The 23,189-nt window shown below is 42.2% G+C and overlaps 2 protein-coding genes across 6 annotated transcripts; one reads left to right on the top strand and one right to left on the bottom strand.

The window, feature by feature from the left end:
* Positions 1–32: 32 nt before the first annotated feature.
* LOC122879009 (fukutin related protein) lies at positions 33–3,426 on the bottom strand. 3 transcript variants are annotated; one of them, XM_044202620.1, is made up of 2 exons: positions 3,307–3,426; positions 33–2,638 (listed from the first exon to the last, which is right to left on the bottom strand). In XM_044202620.1, exon 2 carries the CDS (start codon positions 2,518–2,520, stop codon positions 922–924), a length of 1,599 nt encoding a protein of 532 aa, XP_044058555.1. In that variant the 5' UTR covers positions 2,521–2,638; positions 3,307–3,426; the 3' UTR covers positions 33–921. The 3 variants fall into 3 exon arrangements, with proteins under 3 accessions (XP_044058555.1, XP_044058553.1, XP_044058554.1); XM_044202618.1 differs by having other exon boundaries at positions 2,952–3,360; XM_044202619.1 differs by having other exon boundaries at positions 3,056–3,360.
* A 1,556-nt stretch (positions 3,427–4,982) lies between these two features.
* strn4 (striatin, calmodulin binding protein 4) lies at positions 4,983–22,857 on the top strand. Of its 3 annotated transcripts, none has more exons than XM_044202613.1 (20): positions 4,983–5,138; positions 5,244–5,584; positions 12,630–12,733; positions 12,887–12,963; positions 13,168–13,246; positions 13,393–13,578; positions 14,294–14,356; positions 14,682–14,859; positions 14,958–15,114; positions 15,651–15,746; positions 16,122–16,240; positions 16,345–16,520; positions 16,720–16,767; positions 16,872–16,993; positions 17,097–17,264; positions 17,359–17,499; positions 17,652–17,750; positions 17,865–17,951; positions 18,481–18,669; positions 19,537–22,857. In XM_044202613.1, the coding sequence occupies exons 2-19, from the start codon at positions 5,258–5,260 to the stop codon at positions 18,648–18,650; spliced, it is 2,397 nt and encodes a 798-aa protein (XP_044058548.1). In that variant the 5' UTR covers positions 4,983–5,138; positions 5,244–5,257; the 3' UTR covers positions 18,651–18,669; positions 19,537–22,857. The 3 variants fall into 3 exon arrangements, with proteins under 3 accessions (XP_044058548.1, XP_044058547.1, XP_044058549.1); XM_044202612.1 differs by having other exon boundaries at positions 4,994–5,145; XM_044202614.1 differs by lacking the exon at positions 14,294–14,356 and having other exon boundaries at positions 5,049–5,584.
* Positions 22,858–23,189: the final 332 nt, after the last annotated feature.

Here is a 23,189-nt window from a genome sequence, read left to right as displayed (position 1 = left end):
GTCCTCAAAGCAAATTAATAAAATAAAGACAATCTGTTACAACTCCTTTATTTTACCAGTTCTTGAATTGGAGTGCCAACTTGATACAACACACACAAGTAACAACACTACAGGAAACATGTCGTACCCAGAGAAGTTGGTGTGTTTTGTATGTGTAACTTCTCTTTTTAAATGCTTTCTTTGAATAATCTACTGAATTGAAATTCCATTTCAGTCAATACACAATGGGCGTTCAGTAGTAACACACACATAACTGAGCTAAGGGTTAATATTTATCTACAAATTCAGTCAAAGTTTGATCTTTTTAACTGAATACTAAGGCCTGATAGAGCAACATTTCATCCTCTTCATATGTCAACAATAACAGGATGAATGGTGTGTTTCTCATTTCACCACATGGAATTTTACTCACCACACCACAGCTGTCAGGTACCAAATGGCACTGATACACAGTAACATTCTTTCATAAACTGTGCAAAACTGAAAGAAGCTGTGCAAATCAATTCAACACAGTCAAGACATTCATAACCACTTATTTTTTAAATAATTCTATACAAAACCTTAAATCCTGCTTAAGATTATGTATACTATATCTTTTAAAATAAACTACTATCAATATCATTTAAAAGTATCATCTTTTCAGCAGTCATATTTATACTTTACTGTACAACACATACTGTACAGATTTAGTACATCATGTAAAACATGTCTTTGACTCTAAGGTATGCCTGAAGTAAATGCGGTGTATGGATTTAAATTTTAGTAAAATTGACAGCAAATACAGTCATTTTGGCACCATATTAGTTTCCAGGCATCATCCTTTAGGATGTTTTACAAAAAAAAGTTGAGGCAAGATTACCCATGCTGTTAGGTAAACAAATACAGTATGAAATAAAAGAGCTTGTGAGTCTCTATCATCTCTCATAATTTGCTTCTGTCCAGCCTCTTTTTTGCGGGGTTGGGATACTGGGGATTCTCAATAACACCCTCTCCGAACTTGAGCTCCAAGAAGGCTCGGTGGTTGTTGGGGCTGTAGGCAGTTATGCCGGCAAAGGACATGGGCACCAGCGGCTGCAGGAAGTGCTCTGGGAACTCCACGTCTTGTTTGTGCTCTGTCCATGTGTCTTTGGTCATGACACCATTACGCGGATAGAACGGCCACAGGTCAACATGCAGGTGGTTGGCCTCGCTGTACTGGACTCTGTAGAAGTCTCCTTCCACTGCACGCTCCCAGACGTAGCCGTTAGCATCCACAAGAGAGCCTGAGTCCAGGTTCTTCAACTGATCACAGTTGGGTATATCCTCCAGGTAGATGCCCAGGTCCACATCATAATCCCATGGGATGATGTCCTGATGGCGGACAGCGCCCAGAAGAGTCCCCCCTTCTAGCCAGTAGCGCACACCCGAGGTCTCCAGGATATTGATGACATACTTGGTGGTTTCCCTGAGAGCTCGCAGACAGCAGGGAGGTGTCCAGCGATCCAGATAAAGGTAGTCTGGCGTGTCATCCTGCACAGTGCCAAAGCAGCGAGGCGTCTCTTTACTGCAGCCATACCACTGTTCCTTCCCATCAGGCAGCAGGAGACGCTTCAGACCAAAGCTCCTCATGAGCTTCCTGGTGGCCTCCTTCAGTCGAGTGTCGGCCTTCCACTGGTTGTGAGCGGAGCTGAAGAGGGGCCGGTGGTTTGCAGAGAAACAGGGGCTTTCCAGGAGCTTGACTTTCCAGCCTCTCAAGGCAGTCTGGACGAAGAGTGAGGAGAAGAGGGGCCGCCCCAGAGGGACAGAGAGGTTAAAAAGATCCTCGGTGCGAATGAGGACAACTGCATCTCCTTGTAAAGCCGTACACACACTCCCGCTGCTCCCAGATGCAGCCGGCGAGTATGTGGCTGTCCACTCTCTGAGGTTCACCCGCAGGTGGAGACACTGCACAGCAGATCGAGCCAGTACTGGTGCAGCTACCAGCCTCACAGGCCCCCCACCCTCACCTTCCAACTCCCTGATCAGCCTCTCGATAGCCCGAGGTTGCTCAAGCACCACCCCATCAGGCACCAGTAGCACAAACTCTGTCTGGACGTGGAACTCTGGCCTGTGAGCTTGCGGTGGCTGGTCCGGACTGGGGAAGAGCACTAGAAGCCGCGCCCCCTCTGGAAGCACCAGGGGAGGGTATGGAGACGTGTCAGCCACAGCCAGGAAGGGAAGCTCGGGTCTCTGGCGGAGGAAGGAACTAGCCACATCCCCAACATAATTCTCAAAGTTTTCAAACTCCCGAAGAAGAACAGTCACACGTGGGCCACGACTGTGTCCCTCTACTCCGACCACTCCAGGCTCACCTCCAGCTCCTACAAGTACCCCTATACCTCCCACCAGACCAGAGGCTGGTAGGGCAGACCTCCTTGTGCCCTTGCCAAGTTCCTTCCTCTTCTCCATCATTTGCTGCTGGGCCCGGGACACATAGTAGAGAATGAGGAGGTTGAGGACGATGGCGCCAGTTAACAGGCCCTGGCAGAGACTGATACGCATGGCAACTAATGTTTACTTTCCAGTTTCTCTCAGAGAAGAATTTAAGTTTCAATTAAGAAATCCAGGTGGGTCTTAGGTCCCCATTCCTGTCATAGTATAGGAATGAGTGAAAGACAACCTGTGAAAGACAGAAACAAAATAATGATGCAGTGATTGTGTTTTGCTTTCCCACAGGCTTATATGTACATAACAACTGTATAAAGATACCATGACAGTATAACAGAATGTCATGCTACTTTAAAATGACACAGAGGACAATTGAGACCACTTTGATTTAGAATAGCTAGCAGTGCATTGAATTATCCTAACCATAATCTGTTACTTTAAATGTAAAACTAGGACAGCCATAGCTCCATGCATTTAAAAAACAAAAGCTAGCTGCATTACTAATCAATAAAAGCAGGCTGGTAAAATTCATGACCACAACTCACCTTAATTTGGATGTATCTATTTTATTCTTTACAAGACAATAATTTGTATCACATCATGCATTAGCAATGTTATCTGAAGCTTTAGCAACGTTAAGCCCATTAACCTTGTTGAACTGTATTTGGTTTTCATGGTGGTCAATCTCAGCCATCTCTGGTAGCATAGGAGCAAACCTGGCTGAATCGGTAGCAGCAAGCACAGGTTTGAATCTGTTTTGTTAGCTAATATTTGTGCGGTTGTGGATGAAATCGAGTCTCCAACGTTTTAATAAGAAATCTACAACTAAATACACAGAGTATTTCATTACTATGTAGTTTAACACAAGCTCAACCATCAAACCCCACTACACGAATTTACCATTAAGCTATCACGCTTGCAGTCTGTGTCGCCCGCAGCAACAGAAAGACTTCCGGCTCAAATCCTTCAGAATAAAAGTACCATCTTCAAAAAATCTATTTTGCACAAAACAAGTCCAAAAATAGATAAAACAGGCCGCAACGAGACAATTGTTCCTAGTAAGAAATAAGAGATGTGCAAATCAAAATATAATATACTATAATACAGCTAAGATAAATTAAGTACAAAAGTGGATATAAAGTATAAAAGCTAAAATAAGTGTAAAGAACAAAAGTGGATTTACAGGTTGATAAGTATAGTACAGTATAATACAATGTAATAATATAAGTAATAAGGAGGAGTTAAAGAGTTTGATGGCCACAGGCAGGAATGACTTCCTGTGGCGATCTGTGGTGCATTTTGGGGGGATGAGTCTTCCGCTGAAGGTTCTCCTTTGTTTGACCAGCACGTCATGGAGTGGGTGGGAGACATTGTCCAAGATGGCATGTAGTTTGGCGAGCATCCTCCTCTCTGACACAACAGCCAGAGAGTCCAGCTCCACCCCCACAATGTCACTGGCTTTACGGATCAGTTTGTTGAGCCTGTTAGCGTCCACTACCCTCAACCTGCTGCCCCAGTATGCAACAGCATACAGGATAGCACTGGCCACCACAGACTCATAAAACATCCTCAGCATTGTCCGGCAGATGTTGAAGGACCTCCGCCTCCTCAGAAAATAGAGGCGGCTCTGGCCCTTCCTGTAAAGCGTGTGTGGTCTTAGATCAGTCCAGTTTATTGTCCATGTGTACTCCCAGGTACTTGTACTCCTCTACAACATCCACAGTGACCCCCTGGATGGAAACCGGGGTCACTGGTGCCCTGGCCCTCCGTAGATCCACAATCAGCTCCTTAGACTTTGTCGCATTGAGCTGCAGATGGTTCCGCTCACATCATGAGACAAAGTTCCCCACCACAGCCCTGTACTCAGTCTCATCACCACTGCTGATACATCCCACCACAGCAGAGTCACTTTCCTCACTTCAGTAGGTAACTTGATATTAGTGTGAGTGTAGTCAAAAATGCTACTAGATAATTAAAACTAAGTCTGTTGTATTCAAGTCCAATTGATTATAGAGCAGCAACAAAACTGTGAGTTTGGCATGCCCATACAGAGGGACCTATAGCCTATATAGCTCTGCATGTGAAGGAACTAGTCATCCAGCATCCAGTATGCATACCTCCACCGTTTTATAAAATCACACAAGCAGCAGCAGCCTAGACATCCATTCCATACAGCTGCTGTACCTATTAACAAAATCACGATCGACCTGTGTTGTGGAGATTTTGTAATGGAAGTTCAAACCGGAAACAACGTTGTGGATACTTTTGGCTAACTTCACTCTCCTCAAACATCCCTGCTCACAAAATGGCAGGAAATGGACTCCCCTAGCGACATGTTCATTGTCTATTACAGCAAACAAGGCCCTTTATTTGTCACCCACATTGGACATTTCCAAAAGCAAACACAAGGAGGAGGAAACAGATCCGGGATATACAAAATAAGAGTAGAAAACAAAATTTTAACACGTGTTTTGAATGATAGACATTTAATAGCCACATTTCGGTGCTACTTTAGCAAACATTTCCAAGTAAGAATGTATGTTAAATATGCCTTATTGGGAACTAAATAGGCCACGATGTTACATATATGTAGCTTGATCGTGTTTTATTTTGAAGGTTTGAGAGCGGAAGTGTAGTATTTTACCACCTGAATAGTAATTTTGCTCCGTGCGCGTGAGAAAAGGAAGAAAAGAGGGTCGCTTATAGTGAAGTGCTACTGGGTTGGAAGACGGGTACGAGGTACTTTTTATTATTATTATTATTATTAATATTATTATTATTATTATTATTATTGTTCGTACGCTCTGCCCGTTTCCACCTCCTTATCCTGGCGAAAGGTTGAACGGTTAAAATGGAGGCGGACAGATCCGGCGGAGGACCAAACCCGAACTCCGGAGGCGGCAGCAGCAGCGGAGCGGGGCGCAACCCGAACGGGCCCAAAGCAGCACCGGGCCAGGCGACATCAGCTGCGGCGACCGGGGCGATGTCAGCAGCAACAGCGGCAGCGGCGGCGGCGGCAGCTGCAGCCGGTGCCATGCCCGGATCGTCGCAGACACGCGAGCTGCAGGACGGGGACTCGGGTATGACGCTTCCTGGGATCCTGCACTTCATCCAGTACGAGTGGGGACGCTTTCAGGCCGAGAAATACCGCTGGGAGGCTGAGAGAGACGAACTCAGGGTAAATTTGCTTATCATTTAGTGTTTGCATGCGTTACGGCGAATGAAGGCCAGAACGGATATTGCAGGAGCTCCTTTAGTATTGCTTTGTGACAGTACACATGCACTACAATCAATCAGTTTCAGGATGACAAAATGCTAACGGGCTAACATTACACCCTATCATATTGTATTAACCAGGATGTGTTGTTACTAGACAGTAAAGGAAAATGAAGGGATTCTATGACCTCCAGCTGATGATCACCAAAAGCCAAACAGCCACCAGTGGGCTTTAACATAAAATAAACTGTATTTTCAGAAAGCATTCATCTTTGCCTTTTGGCCTATATAATCAGTTACATTCCACTCACAAAGATATACACCACGAAGTTAGATGATAGAGGTTTATGTCAAAAGCAAGCAGGTTATCCTGCAAATAAAAAGGTTTAGGTGTGGCTACCTTGCAGTGTCTCCTTCATATTATTGCAGGTACACATCAAAGACATGCCTGTACCAGACTCCTTTTATGATTCACTGTATTTTGGCATTTATATGGAACCATAGTTTGTAAGTAGACAATTATCAGGTTTTCATATCCCACAGGGACAAATCAAGTGAGCTGTGGCTGTGCTGTTGTGGTTAAAAGATGATGACAGTGTCACACAGCTGTGAGTTCCCTTTGAACTTACTGCATTTGAGAATGATAGTTATTTGAACGTCAGTTTGTCAAAGTGCTTACTTTAGGAAATTCCACTGTTAAATGAGGAGTAGATTGATGTTAATGTTATTTTATTTACATAACAAATGGGACAGTGAGAGAAAGTGATCAGGGTGACCTTTTAACATAGGCTTCCGCTCTCGCCATGCACACCAGACAGATGAAGTTCTTTTGAGGCATAATCTTAACAAATAGTGGTCTGTAGTAATGTGCATGTCAGTGTATCTGGTGGCATTGAAAGGAAATCAACATTTTGAATTAGGGCCTGTCGCACAGATGGATGAGTCAGTGATTTGGTGGATGAACATAGCTGATATGTTTGCAGTTGTATTTTTCAGTATCATTCATACTCTTTTGACTGTCTTAGAGTATTGTCAGTCAAGCACCATCCTATCTACAACTAAATGTAAATGAGTATTAGTTGTAAATCCTGACTGAATGAAAATATATATATATATATATATATATATATATATATATATAAAATGACCTGCTGATTACAAACACATATGTGTTGCCTGCCTTTAGGTTAGAGCAGTGAGTCCTTAAAGGTCATCAGTTTGAATCTGTGAAATGTCTAGAAAGATCTGTGTGAATGTGAGTCAGTGCCATAGAAATATCCTTGAGCAAGGCATGAGTCCCCTAATGGTTGCAGTTATTCAGAGACCGACAGCAGAAGAAGACAGAGGTTGTACTATGCAACTTTCCTGCATGCATGTGTGTAACTGTGTGAGGCAGAGCATTGCTGGGCAAGATTGTGCTTACTCATCAAATTGTTCTAGGATTAAGAAAGGTTAGGAAAACATACAGACATTCAAAGATGTTTTCGCTCTGGAATGAAAGGATGAGCAGTTCATCTTTTTATTCCTAAACCCACATGTGGTCTTCCTCCTGTAACCACAGTTTGCTTGTAATTAGGATGAACTATCTTCTACAGTTCATGAGCCTGACAAAACCACAGGAGAAAACAAAACACGTCATTGCCTCTCTTCTGTCACTCCGCTTCTCACTTTGCCCCCGACTCAAACCTATGTAGTTATAAATAGGAGCCTGATAAAATATGGATGAACAATAACAAACTGGCTGTGCTCGCTGCTTCTGCTTTTATAGTTGTGTGTGGGGAAGAGTGGGAATGGAAGTCAGAAGGCCATCGCTATGTCCAACATGCCATTAGTGCTTGTTATGGAACTTTGTTTGTGTGTGCGTATTTGCTGCGCATGGTCTGGTTTCACGGGTACAATTAGCACCACGTCCTGTGCTGAGAGAAAGCGAGGATCTCTGGAGTGCCAGAGATGAAAAATTGACGTAGCTTACATTTTAACACCAACAGGCTACAGGCTCTGGCTTTTGTTGCCAGCATGCTCGCAGGGCTCTCAACATGCCAGTTAGCATGCCCCCTGGCCACGTCCTGTACAGTTAGCAGCATATTGTATATGTGTCCATAGTCTGCTCACATGTCGCCTACACATGACGTTTTGTGCTTTTATGGCATTAATAAGGCTGCACGTAAAATCTTAGATGGCAGCAGCAGAACCATCGTTAACATTTGACAGAGATTAACACTATCATCTTACGAATATGTGACTCTTTGTGTGACAGCGTGGGTGTGTGTTTGTGGCATAGCGTGTCTCTGCGAGACTAACACATGTGCTGTCTCTGTGAGTGTGTTTTCGGTGTGAAAGGCCACCTGTGGTGTCGTGTCTCCAGTGACAGGCCAGGAATGAAGGCCCTCCCCACTCTGGGCCAGGTGGGACATCCCAGCACGACCATGGGACAGCAGCACAGGGGGACAGGTGGTAGTGGCCTTGTCCCTCCGTCCTTCAGACACACAAGAAGCTTTTTCCAGTGTATTCTACCAAAATACACTACTACTGCACTGTCTCTGAACACGCCTGTAGTAATTAACTTGTTTTTGCCTGATCCTCCTTATTATAATTTAATAGACAAACAGACTGTGCAGCAGCCATCGAGCTAAGTCAAAACATTTATTCTACAGGTAAAGGGGCAGACCTTTACCTCTTCCTCTCATTTCCAGCTATTTAGCTTTTTATTAACTATGTCAGTAGTTGTGTAGGATAGATTACTGGTGACCCAGATGACATCACTTCCTGTTGAGTGTGGCCCAGGGGGCCCCTGGGTACACATCTCTAATTAATAGCTCTGTGCTCTCAGCCATGACACACATATGACATCCATATGTACTGCATTACAGTGTGTGCTTCCCACGCAGATTTGCAGTGCTTCTATCATGTATATGTTTATTTTTTAGTATTTACCTTTCTTTTTTTCTGTATGTAATTCTCTTCTTATTGTTGTATTTCTCAGTTTCTTTCCCAGCTCTTCCCCTGAAATCTTGACAATATCATGATTAGATTTTGTTTTTTCCCACATTCATGACATGCAGTATTTTTTGCTTCCCAATGCTTATCAAGCACCTTCTAATCAAACTTAGGCAGCAAGACCAACTTTTTGAGATGTCATTCTCTAGCTAAATACTACACGCACACACTCGACACACTCCATCAAAGCACACTGTCCCAGAAAAGTTCATTGCTCTACTTGTTGGCTCATGGATTCTCTCATGGGGATGAAGGGATGAGAAGATGGAGGGTGGCCAGTGGAGGAGGAAAGCTGCCCTTGACCCTGTTCTGCAGCTAGTAAAGAGGGACCGACAGAATAGGCTAAATGTGCCAGCTCTCCATGCTATAACAAACTCTGGAAAGGTCAGCAGCCGTAGGCCACATGGAGGAAAACCCACCCACAGGAAAGAGAGATCAGATGGCACGACAGGTTTGCTCACAACAAGGTTCCTCTGTACTTTAGGCTTTGTTAGTTTACCAACATAATACAAAGATATCAGATATATTATATCAGACTACTACCTACTACTAGTAACTACTAACTAATGATTTTCTTACTCCTCGACACGGGTTGCTTTTACACATGGAATGAAATTTTACTTGAGTATGACTTTCTATCAATATTGTGCTGTCTTTTGACCTGCTGTTGTGGGTATCTCATCCATTTTGGCTATTATTTGAAGTGTCAGTCTCTTGATAAGAACACCTTTAATAGCTGATGAATGGACTGCCTTGTCTCATTTCTGTTGGCTCGGGTCCCATACACGAGTAAAAACAAGCAGGTGCCAATCTGAACCCGACAAAGGAACAAAAACCAGTGAAAGCTAAAAACAACACAAATCTGACTCTTGTCCTCTCCAATTAATTGCCTTAGTTTGATGAAACAATTGTATATAGAAATGTTACATATTTTTATTTAAAATATTGACACACCTTGATAGGTGCTTTTAGTTTTGGGACCTTGTTTTACCCTCAAGCTAATACACTGAAAGCTGCATTTGTTCTTGTCCCTAACACAGCCAATGTGTGCTGTGGTAAATTAATCTACCCACTGAACCCCATTACCCTGCCACTTTCAAAGAGTAATACTGTAGAAAGGAAGAGCAGATAAAACCAGGTCAGAGCCAAAGAATGAGTAGTTAAGTCATAGATAAAGAATGACACAGCAATAAACCCTTTGACACACTAATCTCTCTGTTTTGGCTACCTTTTATCTATCAGGAAAAGCAGCTCTTACAGTGTGCGTTCATTGTCATGTTAGAGTGTGTGTGTGTGTGTGTGTGTGTGTGTGTGTGTGTGTGTGTGTGTGTGTGTGTACACACATGCAGCTTTCAGTCTCCATCTTGGCCAACAAAGCACTGTCAGAGATTTGAGGTTCTGGGCACTGGTGGGAACTCAGTGGGGCACTGGTGGGAACTCAGTGTGACACTGGCACACAAGGATGTGATGGTTATCTCTGTGTGTGAGCAGGTTGTAGCTCGCCTGTGTGTGAGTAGGAGTAGAAACGCGTGCCCTGCCCCTGAAGGATGAAGTACACACATTCCATTTAGAGGTGGAAATTACGAAGGACTTTGCTGATTAGAGTCATTTAGTTTAAAGATTCGTAGTCACTGACTGTTGAGTTTGAACCACTTACCAGGTGAAGAGCTCAGCATCCACCCATCTGTAGCTAGTTGTCACCATAATTTTTGGTCATGGTCTTTCAGTAGGTTTTTAAGCAGGACTGTGTATCAAGGCTGAGCTGACAATGGTGCTTTACACTCACCAAAAAGCTACTGAGTCGGTACACTGAGGATTCTGTGTTAAAGATTTGTTTATTTGTGTACAGAAGACCTTATATTCCACTCTGCCCCTCTCTTGAATTTGACTGATTTTACCCAAGTTGGCCTCTGATTGACCCACGGCAAGCCTCAGTATCAGAACAGTTGAAATGTTTAATGGGACGCTTCATTGTCATTGGTGTGGATGATAGGTCAAGCTTGAATGCTACCCTACGCTCTAATTGATAGAAACAAATATTTTGCCATTTAACTTAACTGAAGATGTCATTTTATGTGGGTTTAAGAGGCATTCCGTCTGTTTTCAACCATTTATAGTACCCAGTATATAATGTACATGATGTTTTCTTATATCTGAACCTCCCACACTAGCAAAACAGCAGCAGCTTGTATTTTAGCATGTTAATATTTATGTATGATTATGTCACACTGCAACTAAGTGTTTCTACTTGTGTGAAATGTACAAATACAGTATTGCATCTACCATTACGAAACACAACAACTAAACAATTACTACTTGTGTGCAGCTGGAAATGCTCAGCTAACTAGCTGCTGTTGCAGCTAACCCTATGCTAGCTCCTTTTATCAACCACATAACCACAGCAAATTATATATGATGACATAGCTGTTTATACAAGGCTAAGCAGATTTTTCTGTGTTTCACTAGTCTTCCTAGCTTGTTAAATGAATGCAGTGCTTTTCAACCTATCTTTTCAGTGCTCTGTAAACATAAACTCAGTTTTTCATTAGTTATTTTACTTATTTTAGATAATTTGCAAGAACTGTTCTGGTCTTCCTAGGTTAGGCCAAGTATAAACCACATAGTTATCTGTATTTCACAACCTCTTAGATCATGCCTGCAGTGTTGACATGCTAGCTTTGACAATTATCTCCAAAATTCTCAGATAAGCATATAAAATCGCATTTCATTAATCAGGATTACTCAGCAGCAGCAGTGGTAAGGTTTGCTTGGCAGATTATCCTGTGTTCCACTAGCCCTCCTAGCTGGTTACATGACTGTGTGTGTGTGTCTGTGTGTGTGTGTGTGTGTGTGTGTGTGTGTGTGTGTGTGTGCATGCACTTTCCTGGGTGATTGACTACCGTCTCAAGTAGACCAAGTGCCTGCCCCATGAGATAGTGTTTTTAGACTGTTCTAGTTTTGCAGAACTGTGTATGCATGTGTGGGAGCAGACTCGTGGACACAGACAGGGACATGCAGAGAAGAAATGGACTGTAAAACAATCAGTATTAATGCTCCAGTACCACTTGACACAGAGAGAGCAAGAGAGGAAGAGAGTGATAATGCAAAACTATTGTGTCTACAATCACCTGCATGCAAACCCTTAGAGTAGAAACCGGGTTAGGCCTTTTTAACCTAACTCTAACTGGGATCTGTTTTTCCACTGGGGAAGTTTTCTCTTCCAACCTATAGAGGACAGGATGTTTGCTGCCTGATGTTTTGCTCAAAAACTGCCCACTGTGAAGCATCACCTGGTGTATAACACAGAAACCTGTCTTATAAATCTTTCTCATCCACCCTTTCACATTTTTGTCTGTGTCTTGCCTTATGATGGCTTACCCAAGGGAAGACCCTGTCTAAAGATAGTCCTTGTCAAAACTTGACAGTGTCAATATTATCACTCATTATCTTTTTTTTTTCTTCTCACAAAACCCTTTAATTGTTTGACAAATGGCAAGAATGGGCAGTGAACATCTCTTTCCTCAAGGTAAGAACTTTATCAGCTCAGTGAGGAAGGAAACGGATGGAAAATGAGAGAGGAAGCACACAAAGGAAGGATGTGTCCTAAAAGAGGGTATTTGAATTTGGCCAGTCTGTCTTGTTTTTCCTCTTCTGCAGATGCGCACTGAGGCCTCGGTTAGGAGAAGTTAAAAATAAGAGCCCTGTTCCACAACCCTCTACTTATTCTGGGTTCTCAGAAGTCATGTTTGCTATGCTCGTCACATCAAACTTTTTCCTTCACATTCAAGGTCTCTGTTGATATCAAATGCTTTACTCTCCAGCCTTAATTGAGACAGTGCATGCTTTTTTTTATCCAATTCACTGCAGTTATGGCGGAAATATTGATTTTGTGATCATATTTGCTTGTGAGTGATTGTGGTATGTGTATGCCGTTTTGAAGGTACTTTGTGTTCCTTATCATCCTGTGTGTGTGTGTGTGTGTGTGTGTGTGTGTGTGTGTGTGTTTTCAGGCTCAGGTGGCATTCCTACAGGGTGAGAGGAAAGGGCAGGAGAATATGAAACAGGACCTGGTGAGGCGGATCAAAATGCTGGAGTACGCCCTCAAACAGGAGAGGTAAGACAAATGTCCCTGTGTCCTCATGTCTGTTATCCATTCAGCCTGCTGTCATAATGTTTTGCATGCTTTAGGCATAGTGATTTGATAGTGAAAGATTTTCTTGTATTTGCCTGTAATGCTGCCCTCATGTGGTCTTTTTTGGGGTTGCAGGGCTAAGCACCAGAAGCTGAAGACAGGAAACGACCAGAGTCCCGGAGACAAGAAACCAGAGACAGAGGCAGACCAGCGTATGTTTAACCAAGCCTTTATTTATTTATTTATTTTATTTATATATATATATATATATATATATATATATATATATATATATATATATATATATATATATATATATATATATATATATATATATATATATATCTACTCAAAGTTTCTACTTTTCTGCTCATGCTTTGCTGTTGCATCACTATTGACCAATCTATTTTCTGTAGTTCCCAATGGGCCAGCTGAGTCAGATTCTGAGCCAGCCAATCAGATGTCCTGGAAGGAGGGACGTCAGCTACTACGCAAGTAAGGCCTCTACGTCATCAGCTTCTTTTTATCTCGGTGCCATACTAATGTGTTCCATCAGTACTTTATCACTGATTTTAAACTTAAAATCTACACTAGAAGGATTAATTAATATGGGTATGCTGTGCTTTTTCCTGTGAATGTAGATATCTTGAGGAAGTGGGTTATTCAGACACCATCCTGGACATGCGGTCTAAGCGCGTGCGCTCCCTGCTTGGGCGGAGCAGCCCAGAGGCTAACAGGCCTCCGCCCAGTGAAACCTGTCCCGAGCCTGAGCCCCGGGCAGGTGGAGAGTCGTTGTTGGTCAGACAGATAGAGGAACAGATCAAGAGGTGAGACTGTGGAAGCAGACACCCTCTCTCTTTGCTTTTGCGCCACTGATGAGTAGTGACGCCCACAGTTTGCAACAAAATCATGAAACTTCGTAGGAGTGAAACAAAAGATTGACATTATCTTTGTTTATGTTTGTTGTTATTCTCCTGAATACATTATTTATTTAGTTTAGAAGTATGATCTTTCCATAACTGCTAGTGCTATATAATTGCATGATTTTCTGCACCTAATGGAATTATAATAGTCAGGCAGTTGTCAAAATTCTGTGGGCAAATATTGACACCATAGGCTTTGAACCTTGTACCATCCCTTTTAGACGTGGCTTGACGTGGCAAGATGACCTCGAAATTGTATGGTATACTGATCCAGGTCAGTTTAGTTCAAGAGGCAGTGCACACACAGTCCTCCTCTTAAGACCATAAACCTTCTGACAATTAACTTTCTGACAAAGACCTCTTACCCAAAGCAGAGTAGAGTTTGACCTGGTGTTTACCATTTATTGGTGACTGGAATATCGTTATAATCAGTGCAGTGCTAGAAATTAGAAATACATTTACCTGACAGAAAATGTGCAGGTGACTTGTTAAGTAGTAGTGCTTACTGCAGTGTTAACATGAGACAGTCATCAGCTTTGTGAGTAGCACCCATTTGCATTTGTCTGTACAAGCAGAAATGTGAAGACAGTGAAACAATAGCACATCCTAATCTCAAAAGCCAACAGAACAAGATACACAAAAGATGTCTAAAACGGAGGACATCCTCCATCATGCAAACATGGTAAGATTACAAAAACAGCAGAAATGTATTAAGGTTGTGTACCTGTCATTGCACAGAAAATATAGGACATATTTTGCCATGTAAAGATGATTAGGTTTTATTTCTAAGAAGGAAAATAAAAAAGGCACAGTTGTTGCAGTCAGAAAACCTTTTAAGATTATGAAAAAGTAGCTATACTGCAATGTAGACTGTAGACCAAACTTTTAATAATATATTATACTGTGTAATTGAGGTCATCCTGCCTCCTTTGCAAGGTATTGGCCTGAATAATCTTTTTGTCCTTTTTAATTTGGAATGGAGAGAATAATTGTGTGTGTATTTGTAGGAACGCGGGCAAGGAAAGCTCTAAGGAACGTCTGGGTGGCTCTGTGCTCGATAAGATCCCCTTCCTGCGTGGCTGTGAGGATGATGATGAAGACGACAGTGACGAGGAAGATGACTTCCAAGGCATGGCCACTGACTGCATCGATGGACCGCGCAAGAACAAGAAGTCTCGTGTAAAGGTGTTATTAGAAATGAAAATGGAAAGACTAGATAAAAACTATAAACTGCAAACTTTATTCGTGACTAAATCACATAAGTAACTCTTTTCTCTGTCCAGATGGGTTCGGAGCCCATGACCACAGACCTGGACCCCGAGGACGAGGAGGACGAAGACGACTCGGAGGATGCCCTCAGTGAATTTGACTTCCTGGGCTCGGGGGAGGATGGGGAGGGGGCGGGAGAGGCCCGGATCTCGGGGGACGGACGGGAGTTAGGTACGCTGTTGCCTTAGCAACATCATCAGCACCAGCACTGCCAGAATCACTGCCACCAGTGTATCTGTCTTTTTGCCCCCCCGCTCACCTTTTTATCTTTTACTTCTCACTGTGTCTTGGCATCTCTTCTTGTCAATAAAACCAACCTCTTTTCCCAACCACCTGTCTCTCTGTGCTGTTTCACGAGCTGTCAGTCTGTGACTCTTTTTAGAGTTGTATAGCTGTTATCTTTGTCTGTAGATGTATTTTCTGTGGTCCGGGGTCATTTCAAAGGTTATCACGCATGCTGCCTTCTCTTTTTATGTGTCCACATTCATTCTTTTAGTCATTTACACTGTATGCCTGTGCTTTTATTGATTTCATCCACTCATGGTTATATTGTTTGAGTGTATGTTATATATTTAAAGAATGAATTCTTGCCTCTGTCTACATTCGTCTGTCTCTCATCTGTCATCTCGTCTGCTGGCCTCTCCGTCCTTCCTCTGCCTCTCTGCATGACTGGATGTTTTGTGTCTCTCTCCTCTTGCCGGGTTCAGAGAACCGCAGGAACAAGTTACAAGGCATGATGTCGGACTTCCCCCCTAAACCCACCCCGCCCCCCTCTGTATCGGGACAGGCTCGCTCCGGGGAAGGTAAGACTTCCCCACCAAATTTGTCCCATAGAAAACCATAGACTATCTTCTCCCAAGTATTCTTTCTCAGTCTCCCCTGTATCCCACACGATTGTAGCTTAGACGTTGAATTTCAAATTTAGATGCTGTCTTGTCTCAGTTTTGTTTAATTTTAAAGCCTGCGTAGGGGTAAACTTACAAAGTTGCTCCTACATCTATAAATATTTCCTCTGGTACACAGTGTGGGAGTGAGGAAACGGAATGAATGGACTCTTGCCAGGGAGATCTAAGATTCATAGTTATATTTTACAGTTACCTCAGCCTGTATTTATAGGGCCATGATGTTTTGTCAAGATGCAGTAGTAACTCTTGGGCTTTACCACCTCCAACCTGCAGGTGGCGCCTTGGGTTTCTCCTCCGATGTCTTCATTATGGATGCCGTTGGAGGAGGGGACATGAACCTGGGTGAACTGGCTGATCTCACTGTTGCCAATGACAACGATCTCTCCATGGATGTAATTACACATTTGCTCTGGTCAATATCAGGATGTAATCCAACCTACACGTGCACACTCAAAATATGTGAATGTTCACTCTTTTTGAATGTGTGTCCTGTCAGATGCAGGATAACAGAGAGGAGTTTAAGAAGACATGGAACCCTCGTTTCACACTACGCAGCCACTTTGATGCCATCCGTGCTTTGACCTTTCACCCCAGCCAAGCGGTGCTGCTCACAGCCTCTGAGGATGGAACGCTAAAACTTTGGAACCTCAACAAGGCCATGCACTCTAAAAAGTAAGAACTCTTAGATCTACACAGAGTTCTAGTGAAGAAAATGGAGAACAAGGGATTCGTTTATATAGCACTTTTTATACGTATAATTCACTCCAAAGGCATTCCAAGCAGCAGTAGAACAGATAACGTACAAATGTAAAATCAAACACAGCAAAGACATCACTAAGAATCAAATTTAAAAGGCTGTGTCCTTCCACAGGAACGCAGCGTTGGATGTTGAGCCCATCTACACATTTAGAGCACACAGGTGAGTTATGTCTGAGATATGAACAATTCACACCTTGTGCACAAACCTGTCACTGACAAACACAGATGCAGTGCAACCACTGATGCCTCTCTCTTTTTGTCCAGTGGAGCCGTTCTGTCACTGACTATGGGCGAGGACGGAGACTCCTGCTACAGTGGAGGTCTAGACGGAACTGTCAGATGTTGGAAGATGCCAGACCTCAACGTGGATCCTTATGATAACTATGGTCAGTCATCCTCAACTGCCAAGTATTTAGCAATCACCAACTAATAATAATATTCAAATTTTATTTTTTTTTATGGTTTTTTTATGTGCGTTTGTCCTGACAGATCCTGGCATCGAGAGCAGTGTACTAGCAGGCCACGAGGACAGTGTGTGGGGTCTAACTTACTCGGCAGTCCACCATCGTCTTGCCTCGTGCTCAGCTGATGGCACCATCCGCATCTGGGACCCTCAGAACTCGGCTCCCTGCCTGTCTGTCTTCAATAAGGAGAGAGGTAGCCATCTGTAGAGGATGTAGATGTAGATTTGCTTTTGAGCTTTGTGTTGTGTCCATGCCCCACAACTTCATCATCTCCTGTCTTCTCCCAGAGCACGGAACGCCCACCTCAGTGGCCTTTGTGGCCACCGACCCCAATCAGGTGGTGGTGTCATTTGACGGCGGTGAGACGCTGCTCTATGACCTCAACACAGAGCAGAGCACCACTGCGCTAGAGACACAGACAAAGGATGGTATGTTCTGGACCTGACACCCTAATTTGTAACAACAGTTGATTTTCCACCACGAGTAATATTGCCCGTTCAGAGATGAGTTCAAAATAAATAATTAGATGAATAGATAAAACAAATTGGATTACAGTGGAGTTGTTTGTCTTCCTTTGCAGGCAGTGAGCTGATCAACCGTGTTGTCAGTCACCCATCTGAGCCCGTCTCCATCACTGCACATGAGAACCGCACCATCCGCTTTCTAGACAATAAGACAGGTAACTGCAGGAGGTGTTTTATTTGTTCTGGTCACCTCTTCATTTCCTTTGTAAACGTACTTTTTTCTGGAATGTGAATGCATCTAAATAAACTTGCGTTGTGTGTTTGTACAGGTAAAGTTGTCCACTCTATGGTGGCTCACCTGGATGCAGTCACCTGTCTTACTACAGACCCTAAAGGCACTTACCTCATCTCTGGCAGTGAGTACCACTCAGCTGTACTGCGTCCTTATTTAGCTGAACATCTTAGAATTCGGCTTCCTGTAGGATAAAGACAGCATAATAAACTATGATCGTCGCACCCAGAGAGAGAATTTAATGCCAACAGTTTGTTTTAATATTGCGTCCATTCTGTAAACGTGGATATTTTTCAGGAATTAATTAATAGGTAATAGCAATTTTAAAAAGAAGTGGTAAACATACAAATTGTCAAGGGTACATAAAAGTTTTTTTTGTCAGATAAAATACAAGGTTATTTACACCATAAAAGTAAAACAAAATCGCTCTTCTACAATACGCCATCAAACTCAGCAAAAGTTTAGATAGAATGAAAAAATCAGGAACAATGTGCAGTCTTGGCTAAAACTACAATGTTGTGCATTGCAGAAGTAGATGTGCACTAAGTCTAGCTTGTAAAACAATATACAGGATTCCTTTACATTGTATTCCACAGCGATCTTTCGCCCTCATAACATTGTCTGTGTTTCCACCCGGTCTCTGCCCCCTGCAGGCCACGACTGCTCGGTGCGCCTGTGGATGCTGGACAACAGGACATGCGTGCAGGAGATCACGGCCCACAGGAAGAAGCACGACGAGGCCATTCATGACGTGGCCTTCCACCCGTCTCAGCCTTTCATTGCCAGCGCTGGCGCAGATGCACTTGCCAAGATCTTTGTCTGACAGCACTGTCGTTATTCTGGTGAGGTACTAATTTGGAGAACGTGCACACAGTGAGATGCAGACCAGTGTGAGCTCTGATACAAGGCCTTCAAGATTAAACAAGTTGCAGAACTTTTCATGCTCTTCACATACTCTCCAATATAATATGCTTTATTACCCTATCACACTTAACATCAGCACATTCGTCATGGTTAGTACTACTACTCAGCCTGTTAAAAAGAAAGCCATATAATGTCTTCTGTGGCTCAGGAGGGAGCTTTCCAAAGTCTGGGAAAGATACCCTGATGATATCTAATGAAAGAATCTATTGAGTTGCATTTTGGGAATTGAAGCTCATTTTTAAATCTTCCTCTTGCAAGTCCCCTAACTTCAAAAGTGCGATATTAATTAATTGCTGGAGTACACCTTTATTAATCTGTCTATGGGTAAAATCAATCTTTTTTTTTCAGCATTTTTCCATCCTTTTAAAAAAAAAACTGTTTACCCAAGTCTCTTGAATCTCCTATATTTGGATAGCCTTAATTTCTAAATAAATCTACAGTTGACCTCAAAACATTTCCTTTTTAACATAATTTAATATTCAGATTATTATATTATAATCCACTGAGCTTCACAAAATGCCTTCAAATCTAGTTCTTTGTTGAACCCTATCTGGCTTAAATTGTCCAATTTTTATAAAATCTTTTTCACTATAAAAACATTACCTTCAAAATAGAATTTAGATTTTTGTTTTATTGTGACTTCTTTTATCTTGTTGGAACTCAAATTACCAAATTGTGTATGTTTTAAATTACATGGCACCTGATACTGTATCTTTATGTTAGTGTCATGAGTACTTCTGAACGGCTGTTGGTCTAACTTTGTGTACCTTCTTTTTTGTCTTTAGAGTCCTACAAAAACAACTGGGCCAAAAGAGACTGAAGACTACAGTGGACAAATTTCTCCTGCTTACACACACACACACACACACACGTTTGTTTCACTATCCTCGTGGGGGACAGTCATTGACAAAATGCTTTCCCTAGCCCCTTACCCTAACCTTAACCTAATTAACCTGTACCATAAAGCAAGTCTTAACCCTCAAAAAGCAGTCTCTACCCATGGGGAAATCAATTTTTGTCCCCACGGTGACACCAGTCCCCACGGGTCAGTGTGCATTCAGGTTAATGTCCCCACCGGGATTGAAGAAGAACATGAAACACACACACACTCACACTTGTCCTGCACCCCACAGACTGGGTCATCGCCACAGGACGTCACCCCTCAATCCCTCACTGTTCTCCGATGCCTCAGTGACTTCTTGTAATACTAACCACACTGCTTTTTTATATCCTGGCTCCTCCGTTTTCAAAAAATCATGTTTGGAGTAACACTTTTCTACACTACAATATTCTGTTCTGCTTTTTTTGGTCAGTCCTTACACCACGTGTGTGTTTGTGCGCTTGAACTGCTGACACACTGCACACATTTCACAGAAAACCACCACGGAAATGCTGACATTGCACAGTACGTGCAAATGCACCACCCCATTTCATCTGAGGTCTTTTATTTATTTTTTTTGTAGTTAACAAATTGCTTGCGGCTAACATACATGTGTAGGCATGACTAACAACAGTAACCTTCCCCAGTGTCTGCAGAAAACACCTGACCAACCTCTTCATTGGGAATCAATGTATTACATTCCAAAGACTCCGGGTAGAGTGTGTGCGGTGTCGTATTTGGGGTTGGAGAATGTTAAACTTAACTGTGTGTGATGTGAGGAGGCATTAGATAGCCGCTAACCAGTGTTGAACAAATAGCTTTAATTTCAACTGTATGGCCAAGACACCAAGTCTCATTGTACGTCTGAGTATTATAGCGTCCCCATGATTCTGCCTCTATTTATGTGTGCGTGTGTATGCGTGAGATTAAAAGTCACTCTGCTGTACAATATAAATGAACATGTTTCCACAATAATGATCCATTCCCACAGATGTACAGATTAATCTCGACTCCGCAGACTGATACTCTCACACCTCATTAACCAGCTAAAGATAGATATCATGAGAGCACAGTTAAAGACTGTAGACTAAAGAGATGTGAGGCCAGTCAACAAATGACGCAGATTGTGTTATTTGGTGCTTTTTACTGTACAGAAGAGTGTGCACGCGTGTGTGTTTGTTTGTATATGCACTAGTTAAATCATGGTGCTATGAAAGACCTTGTCAGTCTTGAGTCAGAATCAGGGACCTGTTTTGTGTGTGTGTGTGTGTGTGTGTGTGTATGTGTGTGTGTGTGTACACGTACGTACGTGTGAGAAAGAGAGACTGTGTTTCTCACTCATCGGGCTATAGATCCACATAGTGAATTGACTTTTTAAATGACATTTCATTGTTGAATTATTTCATTAACTGTAGTCACATTTCAGAATTAACGGTCACTGTTAATGTTTCTCATTAGAGTGATGTGAATAATGTTGCCTTGATCGTTTCAGGAGTGTACAGAGCTGATGGTAATTATATTACAGTGAGGACCACCTGGACTGAAAAAAGTTTCCTCAGACGAGAGCTGTTCAGATCGTCTTTTTCATTTCACCTTGAAGTCGGTGCCGGTTTGCAGGCGGTGCTCGGCTCTGGCGTGTTGTTATTTATTCAGGCTTTCAAAAACAAGCTTGACATTACCTTCACTTGTGTGTTGAGGTGAGGTCTTCCTCTTCTCGTTTGATGTGCACCAGTCGCACAGTAGCACATTACCCAGAAAGCGAATGATGTGAAGCTGCTCTCCTCTTTCTGAAGAGGCATGCTGGGAGAAATAGCTCCAGGGGAAAATTCAATTTTAAATTCAGCCATTTTTGTCATTTCAGAAAGAAAGAGAAAGTATTGATTTAAGATGTGTGGGTGTCCGTTGATATTAGCAACACGACTCCGCACCTAATCTGTCTTGCCGATATGTTGTTGTTCTGCTATTTTGAACATAACCCGTAACATTTGGCTTAGGTGGACACATTGTTCCTTTGAGACACCTCACATCTCTATCTGTGTCTTGCATTTATACTGATAACTGCTGGACACGTTTGTTTGCTTTAGGTAAAAGTTGCCCCTTTACAGCTGACTTGACTTCAAATTACTTGACTGTTCATTTTATTTTACTAGCTTGAGAAGACTGATACAATCTGGTGTCAAATCAGTAGGTTAAGGGGCAACCTCCACCTCTTCAAGATTACAGGGTCACACTAGGGGTCAGAGGTCGGATCTAAGGGTTCAAAGTAGCCTCGAGGTAAACACTCCTTTCCTAATCACTGTGGAGACTAGCATTCCAATTTCTTTTTTCCTGAAACAGGACAAAAAGAGCAACGGGGTGCAACTACATTATTGTACTGCTGCTGGGCATAACGTCCTGTTATGTCATTACTATTTGGCTCCACTTTGCACTACATCTAATAGTGGATGCTTTTGTTGAGGAGTGGTTACAGACAGGGACGGTGCAGAAATAATGTTTTGCAGGTATTTCTTATACAATCTGGAGTAAATACTACAAGGGGTTGAACCTGCTGCGGCTCTGTTATTTGATAGTGAGAGTTACTGATGGCCAACTGATGCTTACTTTTCACTCTGAGCTGCTATGTCCCCTCTCTGAGAATAAAGACAAATCGGTATGACACATCAAAAAAAAGAAATCGAAACAGAGGTTGTAAATGATGACTGGAGATGCCATTTTGTGCTGTAAATGTCCATCATTTCCTTGTTTTCTTTCTTGCATTTCTTTTCTTTGAGTATGAATATGATTATTAAGATGTAAGAATACTATAGTATCATAAGTGAATCATTCTTCCTTGCTAGGCATAGAACTTGCTTGTGATTGATAATGGCAATGTATAACTTGTAAAAAAGCAAAATGATTAAAAAACATGAAAAATTAGTAAAAAAAAAAAAAAAAATCTGTTACCAGTCAGAGGCCAAGGTAAAGGACTCTCATTTCTTTGTGTTTTTATTTTTTTATCAGCAATTTATCACTGTGTGATATTTTGTACATCATATTAAGCTGTATTCAAACTATTTCCTCTAACTACAAGGGATAAGAGACCTGCTTTTTATTAATTTTGTTTTATTATATATTTTTGAACTGCATTCTAGCTTGTATCAAATGACTCTTTTTGTTTACGGGTCCCCTGTTGTATGTCATTAAGGAAGAAAAAAACAAAAAATGAAGATTTTGTACAGTGAATTGAGAGGTGTGTTTCTGTTGTCTTTCTTGCCTTCTAATAAGGGATACAAAACTTGCAAAAACAAGTGGACACATGGAAGTATCAGCCCTTACATGTAAGAAAATACACTGTAGAAGTACCCTGATGGAATACTACTAATAAAGGGATACTCCAGCAATTTAGTATTGCACTTCACATAAAGTTGGGGGGACTTTCAAGAGAAAGTCAGAGAGAAAGTTAAAAAGAAGTTAAAAAAAAAAAAGTGGTCAAAATTGGTGCGTCAGAGACTGGGATTTCCTGGCTTTCAGTCCTAATATTTGTCAAGTTCTAAAAACGCTGGATGCCACACACACCTA

This window comes from Siniperca chuatsi, linkage group LG7, assembly GCF_020085105.1.
Source record: "Siniperca chuatsi isolate FFG_IHB_CAS linkage group LG7, ASM2008510v1, whole genome shotgun sequence".
Taxonomy (NCBI): Eukaryota; Metazoa; Chordata; class Actinopteri; order Centrarchiformes; family Sinipercidae; genus Siniperca; species Siniperca chuatsi.
The sequence above is the reverse complement of the archived record's forward strand: the minus strand, read 5'-3'. Positions and strand labels throughout refer to the sequence as shown.